The sequence below is a fragment of the Dermacentor silvarum genome, chromosome 3 (assembly GCF_013339745.2).
Source record: "Dermacentor silvarum isolate Dsil-2018 chromosome 3, BIME_Dsil_1.4, whole genome shotgun sequence".
Lineage (NCBI taxonomy): Eukaryota > Metazoa > Arthropoda > Arachnida > Ixodida > Ixodidae > Dermacentor > Dermacentor silvarum.
The window spans coordinates 160,581,918-160,596,361 of record NC_051156.1 but is presented as its reverse complement, the minus strand read 5'-3'; the positions used below and the strand labels follow the sequence as shown (position 1 = coordinate 160,596,361).

At 46.4% G+C, this 14,444-nt stretch overlaps 1 protein-coding gene across 1 annotated transcript in view; it reads right to left on the bottom strand.

Moving 5' to 3' along the window:
* LOC125944394 (uncharacterized) overlaps positions 1-13,160 on the bottom strand; it is a 29,446-nt gene extending 16,286 nt beyond the window's left edge. The window contains exons 1-2 of the mRNA XM_049664820.1: positions 12,934-13,160; positions 84-259 (exon numbers count right to left, since the gene is read on the bottom strand). Of these exons, the coding sequence (XP_049520777.1) occupies positions 84-224 (141 nt within the window). The 5' untranslated portion in view covers positions 225-259; positions 12,934-13,160. The remainder of the gene's footprint in view (positions 1-83; positions 260-12,933) is intronic.
* Positions 13,161-14,444: the final 1,284 nt, after the last annotated feature.

The window sequence follows — 14,444 nt, the reverse complement described above, 5'->3', positions numbered from 1 at the left end:
TGATATCACGCTGGTTCCGTTTGAAAATTTGTGCGCACGTTCCAAGTTATAACAAGGTGAGATAAGGCTTTGCTGTTACTTACCCTTTTCCAGTCGATGTCAATCACTGCCTTTAGAACAGCGCACGTCCGACCGGCTGTAAGCGCAGGCTCCATCATGGGAATTAAGAAAATTTGCACTAATAGAATTATTCTGAAGCACCTCATGTGCCCTTCATACGGCATGTTTAAAATGCAGATCCTTCGTATCGGAGTATGTCCTGCAAAGAGTGAGTGAATCATGTTAGAGGTTACTTCAGAAGTGAATTGTAAGAAACATTTCTTTTATTTCCAGGTTGACGTGAAAGTATACTTCCTTGTGTTTCCTGCATTCTCCTTTGCCACAATTAGTAGCTGGGCACTTTTTATGTAAAAGAATACGCGAACAGTTTCGTTCCTCGTAAAACACAAAAGAGAAAGGCAAACACCTAGCCATGCAAACTTGACTCCAGAAATTACTCCAGGGCCAAAATTTCCAGGGCTGCACATCGCATTCTGAATGGAGCGCACCAGCTTCCACCATACATACAAATCGTGTGGACTCTGGAGAATGAGTCCTTACGCGGCAATCAGCAGGCACACGTCTACGCCCGAGGGCATGCACACCGGGAGCCGCGAGATGACCGCGCCGAACAGTTCCAACCAGAGCCCATACCATTAACCTACACTCACATCCTACAACACTATCGCCTTTCACGAAGAACACTACCCCCACCTCATAATGCTCTGACGCGAGAGGAAGCCGTAATATGGCGAAAACTCCAAACAAACACATATCCACATTTGAGTCTTTACCACGCCATACACCCTGCGCTGTATTCCTATAAATGTCCACACTGTGATCAATGTGCAACACTTTACCACATGGTATGGGCTTGCGCAAACACACCCCAGCTAACACCCATAACACTCCCCACCACACGGCAATGGGAGGCAGCGCTGTCCAGCTCCGACACGACGGACCAGTTCAACCTGGTCAATCGAGTGAGAAGGGCAGCTAAGGCCGCTGGACTCCTGGACATAGGGACCACCCACTGCAGAGCGGAGGAGCTACCTACGCTCGCGGGCTGTTTTTGTTAAAGTTTATTCTCTCTCTATCTCTCTTGACTCAGCGCAATGATGTCAGCACTTTGATGCCAATCTGTTAGAAGAAAGTTTCTCAACTGCCTTTCTCGGAAAGTAAATAAAAAACGATGACTTCTGTTTGAGTTTAATTCAACCGAAATCACAAATCGACAGTAAGACCTTAGCACACGCGAAGACATCGAATAATTCGATAATAGTAAGTGCTCGGTTAAATCATTGGGAAGTGATTTCAGGCGGAAAGTAGGTAGTGTCGTGAGGCCCACTGAATAAATTGCATGTGCACTAGAATATCGCCAGCGTAACAGCATACACTATAGGCTGAGAAGCTTTGAACCATTTTATATTACTACAGAAACAAAAAGCATAACCAATAATGGACTTTCTGAATGACCATCCTCAAAGGTAGCTTCTGTCTGGCACCTAATTTATAAAATATCGTTAAGTTAGCCATTGTTGATATATTATACAAGGTGCTTATTCTTAAGTGTTACGTAATTTTTAGAAATCACCTGTGGCCGGTAACATAATTCTTATCATTGAGCTGGATTATTGAATGAGGTGGACATTAGTAGCACGAGAAATTGAAACACATATTCTACTAATAAAAAATTCGCTAATTAACTTCTTAGTTAATTACTTTACGACACATATTGCAATTTACGAATTGCAGCCGGTGAGCTTTTCCGGCGTGCAATGGCCAACCAAGACAGCGACACTGCGTGAACAAAGAGAGCAACACTGTGCGCAAGCTCGGCTATAAATATGTTTCCTTGTTATTTATAAACGAATCTTCTTGTGGCCACCACCGTGTGCATTACACTCGATACATGGTGTCAGAAGTGTAGCTCGCTCACGGGACCATGACCTACCTACGCCCGCCTGAGCCACTGCAAGTGGGCGACAACGCAGCGGCGTCCTGGCAGACATTCAAGCAATGCATCGAGCTGTTCCTGATAGCAATGGAACCCACGAAGCCACGCAGTAAGGAGCAGAAAGCTGCAATTTTTTTGCACGTTGCGGGCCAAGAAGCAATTGACGTGTTTAATACCCTGAACTTATCGCCGGAAGAAGCTAAAGACTATGACGTTTTTGTTAAAGCGTTTGAGAACTACTGCTTGCCTAAGTGTAATGAGACTTACGAGCGCTATCTGTCCCGCTCGCGTCGTCAGGCACATGGAGAGCCATTCGAACAGTTCTTTCTGGATCTGCAGCTTAAAGCAAGAACATGCTACTTCGGAGATTTACGAAATTTCATGCTGCGGAACCAAATCGTCTATGGCATTTTCAGGCACTTCCTTGCGACGTCATCTCCAGCCTGCAGTCGTCAATACCTGCAGAAGGTGAGCTAAAGTCCTTCGCACACGAAACTTTCTGTAATCAATGGAGTACTTCTCAAGGGAACCAAAGAAATCGTACCTGCAAGCATGCGAACAGAGATGCTGCGACGAGTGCACCAAGGGCATCTCGGCTTAAGAAAATGCAAATCGAGGGCTCGCAAGTTGATGTATTGGCCAGGAATGTCAACAGATATTGCCCATTTCATCGACAGGTGTGACGTTTGCAAGAAGTTTTCTTATCGACAGCCTGACGAGCTCCTGTGCCAGCTCACCGTTCCAGACATGCCATGGGCCAGAGTTGGCACAGATCTTTTTCAATACGCCGGAAAAAAATTAATTATGGGGTTTTAAGTGCCAAAACCACGATCTGATTATGAGGCACGCCGTAGTGGGGGACTCCGAAAATTTGGACCACCTGGGGTTCTTTAACGTGCACCTAAATCCAAGTACATGGGTGTTTTCGCATTTCGCGCCCATCGAAATGCGACCGCCGTGGTCGGGCTTCAATCCCGCGACCTCGTGCTCAGCAGCCCAACACCATAGCCACTGAGCAACCACGGCGGGTTAACACGCCGGAAAGCATTTTTTGGTTGTCTATGACCCCCACTCTAATTTTCCAGAAGTCGAGCACCTGAAAGAGACCTCTGCAACAACTGTGATTCATAAACTACGTTAGACCTTTGCAAGGCATGGATTACCAGTAGAAGTTTGCAGTGTATGGCCCGCAGTTTTCATCAAATAATTTTAAAGATTTTGCTGCTCGTTATGACTTTGTGCATACGATTTCAAGTCCCCGTTTTCCCAAGGTTCAATGTACTCACCGAGAAGGGCGTACAAGTGGTCAAGCGGCTTCTGGGCAAGACTGAGAGCAAAAAAGAGGACTTCTATTTGTGCCTTTTCAACTACAGGGTGTGTCCTGTGGAGGATGGCCGCTCACCATCGGAACTGCTAAAGGCACGAAGTCTCAGAACGCTAGTTCCAGATTTTTCAGCATAATTCTCAGCTCCCGTCCAAAAACGTGTTCAAGCAAGGACCGCAGGAAGACCACTAGCTCCACTACAGAAGGGAGACGTCGTCCACATCCTCGGAAATGGTAGATGAGAAATCAAGGCGCCAGTCCAATACCTCGTCTTCCCAAGGTCGTACATCGTTCTGATAGAGGTGGCCGGGTATTCCATCGAAATAGACAGCACCTTCGCAGAACACCAGAAACGTTCTATCGAACCTTTCATTACCAGGAGGACGACTGCGACGGCGCCCCCGAATCATCTCCGAGCACAATCTCACAGCAGAACCACCGCAGGCCACACAGGACCGACCACCAGCAGGCACACCAGGCCCGCCCAACATTCTAGATTCACTGCGACGACCTACCAGACCGCGAAGACACCCAGATTGCCTGGCCTACACGCACGGATTCCACCAGATTGAAACAGCCTAGGAGTGTCGACTGCTACTCATCGATGTTGAGTACTTTCCGCGTGTTTTCCGTGTTTTTCTTTTTCAAAGAAAGGAGGATACAACGGGCAACCAAGACAGCCACACTGTGCGAACCAAGCGAGCAACGCTATGTGCAAGCGCGGCTATAAATACGTTCCCTTGTTATCAATAAACGAATCTTCTTGTGGCCACCACCGTGTGCATTACGCTCGATTCAAGGCGTATCCACTTAGAACGAATTTCCAGAATTACACCAATTTGGAGACATGCACCATCAAACTCACCGGGAAAATGCACAGTTGTTCCACTTACCTTTTTACCGAAATGTTGTTTTATACATCGATGCTAAGTGAATTCCCAGAAACAACGTGGAATCATTATTTGATCGGCGTCCTCTAAAGCAGCGGCTACCTCACCCCCCCCCCCCCCTTCCGCATTTCTGGCTTGGTCACTTTACTGCCCCCGCCTCTTGAACCCTGCGTCTCAAGCTAGGCATGTGAAAAGACCATCTACGGCAGAAGTGAAAGGTGGAAGTTATACCGGGTGTTCAAAATTAAGCTTCACGAAATATTTAGAAATCGCCTGTGGCAGGTAGCATACTTCTTATCATTGAGCTGGGGTGATTCGATGAGACGGACGTTAGTAGCACGCTAAATCGAAGCACATACACAATCAATTAACAATAATTCACTGAATAACTTCTTAGTTAATTACTTTACGACACATATTTCAATTTATGAATTGTAGCCGGTGAGCTTGTCAGCCGTATCCACTTGGAATGAACTTCCCGGATGACACAAGTTTGGAGATATGCGCCGTCAAACTAGCCGCAAAAATGCACTGTTTCTCCACTTACTCCTTTACCAAATTCTGTTGTACACATTGAAGCACGAAATTTACTGGAACGCCCACGTATTTCGGACCACACTTTGGGAAATAATATCTCGAAAATGGCGTCATTCTGGAAAATCATTTCAAGTGGATGCGTCTTACAAAATCACCCGCTATAATTCGTAAATTGCAATATGTGTCGTAAAGTAATTAACGAAGAAGTTCATTAGGCAACATTTGTTAATTAGTTGAATATGTGGTCTGATTTTTCGTGCTACTAATGGCCGCCTCTTGGAATAGCCCAGCTCAACAATAAGGATTATGCTACCTCCCACAGACGATCTTTTTTTAATTCCGTAAAGCTTAGTTCTGAACACATGGTATACCTTCATATTTTCTTTGTGACCACCTCGAAGAAAGGTCACTGCGAATCTACTATAGTAGTGACACAAATGGTACTGGCATTGAGCTGTATCTGTTAAGGTCTGTATTTGTGTAGCAGCGCAGAACGGGATATAGGCTTGACTGAAAACATTAGGTAATATATGGTTTCTCTTAAAACCGCTTAATTGTCAATCTCCCAAAACAACCCTATTTTTCTACATTCTGCGCTTTGAGCTACTTAAAGCTTCTCTCCCAGCGCGAAGACAGTTCTTCGCGAGTGGCTTTGGCGAGAAAAAGTAAGAGCCAGGGAGCTACATTTGAATATGCTTGCGAATAAGGTGTATGCTAACGAACTAATTTAAGCCCCAACTACTTGGCAGTCCCATCTTTGAAATATTTTTACAGCGTAAGCTGCTATGGGCTCATTCCAATAGCCGCTCCGGTAGGCCATGCTGCTGCTGCAGCTGCCACTTTATTAACGCGATAGCGTTAAGGCGCCCGTGTCGCAAAAAATCCGGCGTCGGCGTGGGCGTGGATATCGGCGTCCGTGGCGCAAAATATCACTCTCCTTAACGTCCCATGTCAAGGCAATATGTGCACGGCACAGAGAGGAGGCGAAGCACACACCGCTCCGCGAGATGGTTGCTAGGCAACGTGTGGTGACGTCCTCGTTCAGCGCGGTTTTTTTACACGCGTTACGGACTCATCGTCGGCTTAAACAGCTCCGCTGTTAAAATTTATTCCCTACAACGTTACAAAAAATTAAATTTGTTGTGGGTTCCTGGACACCGCGGTTTATACTTAAGCGAAATAGTAGATTTATTAGCCAGAACGTCTTTAGGTGGATCTTTGATTCCTATTTTACAGGATAAAGCTTACATCCAGATACAGAAAGTTTAGCCTACATAAAGATTTAAGCAAATTATGGAATAAACAGTGATGTCCTTCTCGGCAGTTGGGAGTCACATACACCAGATTACGCTCTCGCATCCTGCACTTGAATATCTATTTACATAGAGCTGGTCTGACGGTGTATCCTCAATGTCACAACTGTAAGGAAATTGAATCATTAGACCACCACGTTGTATAATGCCGACGATATTAAAACCAGAAAAAGAAATTACTCGAAGCTCCACTCTTTAAAAATTGTATGAGGATTAAGTAAACCTGTAATAATTACCGTTTGGGTCTTCGATCCTAGGCTATAGTCACAGAGATGTTTGTTGCGCAGTGTTTTTTTTTAACTGAAACAAAACGATTACCCTGATAATTATTGTATTTTTATTCTACCTATCAGAGCAACATTCATTTCACGGAAATTGGTTTCTCCAAATTCTTAATTAACATTGTATTTATTCTCTCCTTGATTGTAATCTCTTTTAACATTCGCCCTTCGGTTAGTCTGACTGCTCGCTGGCACACTAGTCTAGGTATTCCAAGTTTTCTTTGGCTTTTTTAAAATTTAATTTGCGTTTATCATTTTCAAATCAGAACTTTCTTTGGATACCTACTGCTGCCTGATTCATTGGCTATCGCCTTTAGTGGGTATGAGCCATGGTAGCGGTTCATCAACATCATCATCATAAACAGCGTAAAGTAACAGTACAAGTACAGTGTCTAAGTGTCACGAAGGCCCCGCCGGTCGCGTGGGCGTTTCAGATGCAGCCGCAAGGCAGCGCTCACGCTTGCATTCACGTCGGGAGCCACAAACAATGGAGACGTACGGAAACAGAGTTCCCAGTAATGGTTCAAAAAGGTTGATGCATGAAATTCTTTGTATTTGTGTGTTTCTCAAAAATAATGGTAGGACTACAGTGCCTAGAATATAGTCAGACATTAGGCAAAATAATAACAAGAGCTTGGTGGCTCAACCCACCACCCCGTTTCAAAGAGACGCTCATAGCATCCATCCATCCATCCACGTCTCCCGACCAGGCCCGACGATCGACTAGCCGGATAAGCGCCCCGATTCGCGATGCGAATTTCCTTTTCTTTACCTCGAATGGTACATCTTGCTCAGCCGCTCGTGTTCGCGAAGATTGCAGCACCATTATAGCGACATATGCGCCATATAAATTCGCGTATAACACGTCATTTGGTTGCGAGATCTTGGCATGTTTACCTCGGAGGCCGCGCAGGCACGCCTCGAGTTTTGCTTCACTGCGGTCTTATTTTAGGCGCAAATTACTGTCTCTAAACGCACGCTTGAACGAAAGCAACTGCTTTTGCTTGCAAAGAGGAATTCAGTCCCTGCGTTGTTCGTTAAAGAAAGAATCAATTGGATTTCATTTAAATATATGTAACGGCCCTTAATTGGCATGCACCGATGATTATGTTACATAGAAAGTTGCCTTGGCTCGCTCAATATTTTCATATTTGCGCAATTTCTTGTAAACTGGGATGTTATAAGCGAAATATGGTGTAATTATTGATAATTTTTGCAGCTTCAAAGCACTGCATGATTGCTGCCTTCCGTTTGGGTGGGAGCTTGTCGATCTTCTCCTTCAGTGCACTTTCTTCAATCGCGTTCTTTCTTCGTCGCTGCGTGAGAGCCTCTCCAAGCTTTTCGCTTTGGCTCTTAGGCGGCACACCGTAGCTTGGGTCCTTGCCTTTAGCTTCCTGGCGTAATGTTCCTTACGCTTTAGCTGCCTAGCTCGACACCTTTGGTTGAGCAGTAGCCTTCTGAGGTACTTGCATGTGATGCAGCACTTCTCAGGGCCTCTTACAATCCCCTTGCACTTCGTGTGGTAGAGGCTCTCATTCCATTTTGTCATGTTGGAGCTGCGCGCAAGAGGGTACTCCACCGAGCGCGTTGCGCCAGAACAGAGCTGCATGCTGTCAACAGCCTTTGGCAGGGACGCAACATGCAGTGCTCAATAAGTGAGAGCTCGACACCACGTACAAACACTTGGGTGTTCGATCATGCTGTCCCCGCCACGAAACCGCACAAGCTTTTGGGCATGAAGTAAGCTCATGTTTGGCCCCGGTTAGGCAGACACTACATGTGACAAAAAGGGAACTTTCAGAAGAAAACATGCTTCCCCCACTGATTGGACGGCACGATCACATTTTGGCAATCCACAGAGTTGGCGGCAAGCGTGGGTGCTTCATCCGATGTGTCAGGTGAGTTGGCGATTCGCGAAACTGTGGGTCCACCCTTTCTTTCGGATTCCTTTTCTTGGGCACTGGCTTGAAGAGGTAGTTGGGAACGTTTGGAAAGATCGTCGGTATCGCATCCGGCTGTAGCAATGACCTGCTCCTTTCCAGGCGCACCAGCTCACCATTGATGATGTGTTCAAAGTGACGCGACACAAACTGCGGATCGTAATGCAGTTCGCGCACAGTGGCATTTCGTTCGAGTGGCTTGTCGGCTCGAGGTATGTTGCGCTGCCACTTTCGGTACGTCTCCTCGTCTTACGGTACCCCGAAGAGCGACTTCTTTTTACACGATTACAGGCACAAAACTGTGACTTTGACGGCGGCTCATCCCTGAGCACTTGCCAGCACCGCACGAAATATTACTTCGCACAAGAATTTCCAACAAAAAGCGGGAGAACCTCGCGGACCAATGCGTATCGCGTGCTCAGCTCTACGTATAAATAGGGATCCTACATGCAACGCCGTTGCATGTAGGTTCCCTACGTATAAACGAGTGCGAGCGCCCCCCGGCGGATGCATCACAAGGCAGCGACAACGATTGTCATAGGAGCCACCGGGTGGTAATCACACTTCCGCTATTCTAGCCACTGTATTACAGGTAGAGCTGTGGTATCTTCCGATGGTATTTTGATGACGCAGAGAATAGATTACTAACTTTTAGCCTCAATAAATTTCTTTTTTCTGAAGCGATACAAATGTTACGCATTTCTTATTTCTTGGAAACTTGATTCCAGAAGAAGAATCCAGGATCGGTGTCATGTTCTTGAGAGCTAAATACCTGGCGCCGAGTGACACAGCCTAAACGACTGTGTCACAAATAGTCGATGATGATTTTATATAAAAGAATATTTAATGCAAAATGCACGCGCTGTCGACGTTATGTTTCGTGACATATGTTTGCGGGCTGCCATTTAATTTAAAACCTGGCATGATCAACTTTAGTGATAAAATATTATGGCAATATAATTAACCCGCATATAAAGCATGTCTATAACATGCCATGGCATATAGCATGCATGTACCTAAATATACGCGGAGCTGCACGGCAACGCCGACTGAGACGCTGACGGGGAAAAAGGTGCTGGATATATAATTTCTACCACAATAAAATGATCATTGGTCATGTTGGTTGCTTCGAAGGGGTCCGGAACCGCCCCTCGGGCTTGGTGAAAAAAAATATGGTTGATCCCTCTTTGAAAGGAATCGGTAGAACACTAACGTGAAACGTGCCTTCACAGAAGCTGTCGCATGTTTGCTTCGTGAACTCACAGTCCGCTGCAGCGAAATGCGCATGATTTGCGGGCCGGCGACCATGTTGCAGGTTTATTTGGCGAGCGGAGTCCAGCTGCCGAGTCAATTCGGCGACGGTGCAAGCATTTCGGTCTGACTCCGGAATGTCTTGGGCAGCCAGTTTGACTTGTGACGCGCTCAGCTTCAGAAGAATGAGTGGCAGAGTTCGTAGCGTGTGCCGCAAATGAGCGAAGGCGTTCTACTTCACGCTGGCCTATCTCTCGCCTGACCAAAGCGAGATGAGCCCGTCAAAGCCGTTGCCTTAATGCGCCACTTAAAGGAGCAGTTTCAAGGCAACAGCGTCAAGGGCCCCATGTCGCAGGAAATCTGGCGCCGGCATCGGTATCGGCGTCCGCGGTGGAGAGAATCGTACCAAACCATCCCAACCGCGCAGGCGCTCCGCAAGTTGCAATATTTTGGTGAACAAATAAAGAATTTCTGACAGTGAAATCTGCCAGAAAAACAGTAAAGAACGACTTAACCACAACCTACAGACACGGCGACGTCGGATTCTAATGTGAATGTGTGAGAAAACACACATTCAGAATTCTGTTACGAGGAAACTCAAACACAAACGTCTTTTCCAGCATTTCTATCAGACCTGCAGCGACGCGCTCGGGTAGTTTACTTGCGAAAATGATATCCAGATGGCGCTCGCATCCTCGGCATGTTAGGGTGCCTACATGCAACGCCGTTTTAAAACGGCGTTGCATGTAGGCACCCTACGACATGTCAAATTGGGACTTCGCCTGCCTAATGACACGCGCGCGTGTCGGGGAAATAGCAAACAATAATTAAAATAATAAAAAAGGACGTGCTAGGGCCTTGACATTTTATTACAAGACGATTTGTATGGCTCCTGGGAAAACGGCTTCCCACCAATTCATTTCTGTTTAAAAGTGAAGCCGACTTTAAGGGGATCGGCGTAAGCTTGGTCTTTATAACCTGGCTTTCCCACGTTCTTTGTTGCAGTGGGAAAGCCAGCTTACAACGGGGCCCGATAACGCTATCACGTGCCACTCTTAAAGACGAACCCTAAGCGTCTTCCCATTTTCTTAGTTGGGGTCATCGCAAGCTAAGCAGTAGAGGGCGTGTAAGCACCGCTGATGCATGCTGAAGCTGCACTCCGTAGGCGACAAGGCGCCACAGGCTAAACCCATGGGAACGACAAACCCTGTGCGGAAAGTGCCAACACCAGGATTTACAGCGTTGCTTTACAGCGTTGGCGCCTCCGCTGGGCTGAGAGAAACGAAGCGCTCCCTGTCGGCGCTCATTAGTGTCACGATGCAGTACTTCCCTTCACCGATGATGATGATGGTTTATTGGCATCCCCTTTGAAACGGATCGGCGACAAATAGTCACCTAACCTGCTTGATTTAATCAGGTACACTATACATGTGCTTTATCTAGCATTTTTGTATACCTCTCATTATTCTTTTTTAGAAACTCGTGATTATGATGGTGATGACTTATTGACATCCCCTTTGAAACGGGGCTGCGACAAATAGTCACCTAGCCTGCTTGATTTATTGAGGTATACTATACATGTTCTTTATCTAGCATTTTTGTATACCTCTCATTGTTCTTTTCCTTTTCAAGATTTACCTTGTACTGCTACCTATAATTTTAAGAGATCCTAGATGACAGCGCCATGCCCGTCAGCAAAACATATTTTACCCGTTGCCGCCGCACGTTACATCCGTAACGTAAGTTCATGGTGGACCCTGGCATAAAACAGTTTCGTGTTAAAATACAGTCCGCGGATAGCATACGCTGCTGTGAACGCCTCAGCCAAATTTTGCAGTCTTGGGCAACGCAGTGGGTCTAGCAAGCGGAGCGCGAAGTCACCTTTCTTTCAAACGCTCTCGTTTCAACATCAGTAGGGTCTCTCTTTACTTCGTGTTCGCGTGTAATTTTTTTGCTGGTTTTCTCAAGTACCAGTATCAACCAACTGGCCCTGCATGCAGCACTTCTACATTTCAACAGAAGCCTGCTCCTCACTCTTTTTTGGACGCTTTATTTCGTAATACAGTGGATTTCCATACACGGCTTCTATTGCCCAATAGCTGACATCAATCAAGGTAGGTGTTTGGGTCAGAACGCTTCTTCCTACTGTTACTGTGTATATTTATTGACGCAGTGTATTAACCGGGCCGATGTAAGCGAAAATGCGCATTCGAATTTAGATAATAATTACGTACTTCCGCAAGAAGCTGACTATCGTCTGTATATATATATATATATATATATATATATATATATATACAGACGCAAGAAGCCGACTATATATATAGATGCCGCGGCCACCGCGGGGTGCCGCGACAAGTCCACTGGCTGAGCGCACTGCAGCTTGCTGAGGAAAACCGTGTTTGTCACGTTTGACTCGTCATGGACGCCGACATCGGAAACTGGTGTCTGCGTGAACATCCAAAATCAAATTTGAACTGCACGTCACGGTGACGTTCATAGGCGCAACGTAGTGGGTACACCCCGCTCCGCCGTTGCCTTCGCCTGTGCAAATAATTGATGAAGTTGCGGAGCACCACGAACGCTGTGTTTGATTGCCAGTAACTCGGCTTCTGTCGAACGCATTGAATAACATTTTGCGACAAAGTATTTCTGAGTCTACTTTAACTGCAAATGCATTTCTCGATTTCAATAACAAGTGGTCCAGGGCCCCTTTAAGCCCTTCGTACCCGCCTTCAGAGCCCCGCCGTAGCATGCTCCGGTGCGGCACTCGATTGCCGGCGGGGTAGTGTCGCATTGAAGAAGCTGACTAGCTAACTGCAACGGGGAGGACGATGTTCAGTCTCAGCACCTAGCTGCTGCCAGTGCGACGCTTTAAAGAGTTCAACCTTCCCTATTAGTCGGGCTGCTTCCGCATATGTAAAAGATGTGCAGCTGCTTTCATCTCGCAACAATAGCTGAGATGGATGGGGCGAGTGCTTACGAACCCTTAAAGAAAGATCCAATACAACGGACATACAGAGGGCACAAATAGCATTCTAGCCATCACTGGAAAACCTCCCGCGTAGGCTAATAAGCGTCGCATCGGGAAGAATATGCGAAATTTTAAATGCCTAATGTCAGTAAAAGTGAAGCTGAACAACTATCATCAAGATTACGTCGACATTGTGCTTTAGGTGAACAATATGCGCAATGATATGAATTTGTGTGGAAAGCTTACAAATATAATATATGAGTTCTACAACACATATTAATAAAAATGAGAATGATAAGGGTCAACTGACAAAACTTGTGCTTGCACGTAGATCAATCGCTTTAGTCTTTTCTGTTACCGTTCAGGATAAACTCGCAGCCACTATGCATTTGTCTGAAGAGCAAAAGATCGCCAATTCAACACTGACCTTGAGCAGATGAACAATGTCGTCAATGCTGCGACTGCAAGAGTAATATGAGAACGAGCGTTGATTGCTTCCTAATAGGAGCCACTACACAGAGCTCGGCTTAGCTTTTCTTTCTTATTCACATGTACAGCTTTTCTTTCTTATTGTGCTGCTTCCGTTCTGGAAGAACAATTCAAGCAAACAAGTGAAGCTGCATCTAGTCATAACCGGGGACCTGTACTCATAACATAAAGGCCAACTTTTCCTACAGATTCCCTCTGCGGAACTTTGTTCAACAGATTTGCTGGCCGTGATAGAAGTCTCTGGGTCAATAAAGCTACGGCACTGCAGTTCCAGTTTCTATTGCAGGTGGCTAAGACAATAATACGGTTGCAGGTAGGTAGGTTACGATGCGGCTGGCGGGGTGTGCCATTCAACGAAAAACGTGGTGGGCTCATTTTACGTCTAACGTTTGATCATATTCAGCGATTGTTTCAAATACGTGACAAAGAACTATTGTGCGGGAACAATAAATTCACGAGCGTATACGGTCGAATGCTGATTGGGAGCAATGATATACTTCGCGTCACCGAAGGAAAGCCAAGCTACAAAATCTTGTGACAACCACTGCCATCTGTACCTACTGTTCGTTGAAACCATGCCTCACGTTAAGGTCAATTTCGCATGCTGCAAGCATAGGCTGCGTTCCGCCACTACATAGCACGTTGCGACATTCGTCGGAATTCACCTTCGCAGCTGCATATGTGCCCCACTCAACGTAATCTCGTGTTCTTCGTGTGGGAACGAATCCTGCTCCTGACCCGCAGCGCTTGCAAATTACCGAGACTTATTGGGAAGCATTACGCAGAAACGTCCGGAAATTCGACGAATCTACGCGACGTTCATAGTGCCGAGAAATGGAAACCGCTCGCAAAGAAACCAAAACCTGGAAGTCATCCAATGCGGCAACACAGAAGCAACAATATTCATAGGGCTGCTTCGTAATTTTTGCCGGCTAATTCGCAACCTCGACCGTGAGTGCCAGTGGCTCTGCCACTGGTGCGCATCCTCGCAGCTGATGCCTCGATCAAGGTTTCGAGGCCCAAAGGTTTTTTTCTTGATGGCAAGCCCCATTTGCCGAATGTGCGTCAGGAGGTCGACTGGGGCGGGCGTCTTCCGTTTATTGGTGCGGCTTGTCGACCAGTGAAACTGCAAGTAACATGTTTCAGGATAGACAGCCTTCAGCCTGCTGTAAGTCTACGCAGCTGCCTTTTTTGAATAAGAACATTGCATCGCGAGCACCCCCCTGTCTGACCAGCGAGTTGCAGCCGACACTGCAGACCTCAAGCCAGCAGCCGTCTTTTGCCGTTACCTCAGCCTCACGGTGTCAACCACGGTACGAACTCCGAAATTACAAGGGCATCGGGGCGAGACGAAGCAAATGCCTACCAGTACGCTACATTGGTGAGAATGCTTTGACGAATGGTTCTGTGTACTATTTAAAGGCAAGGAAGGTCATTGAAGAATGGACT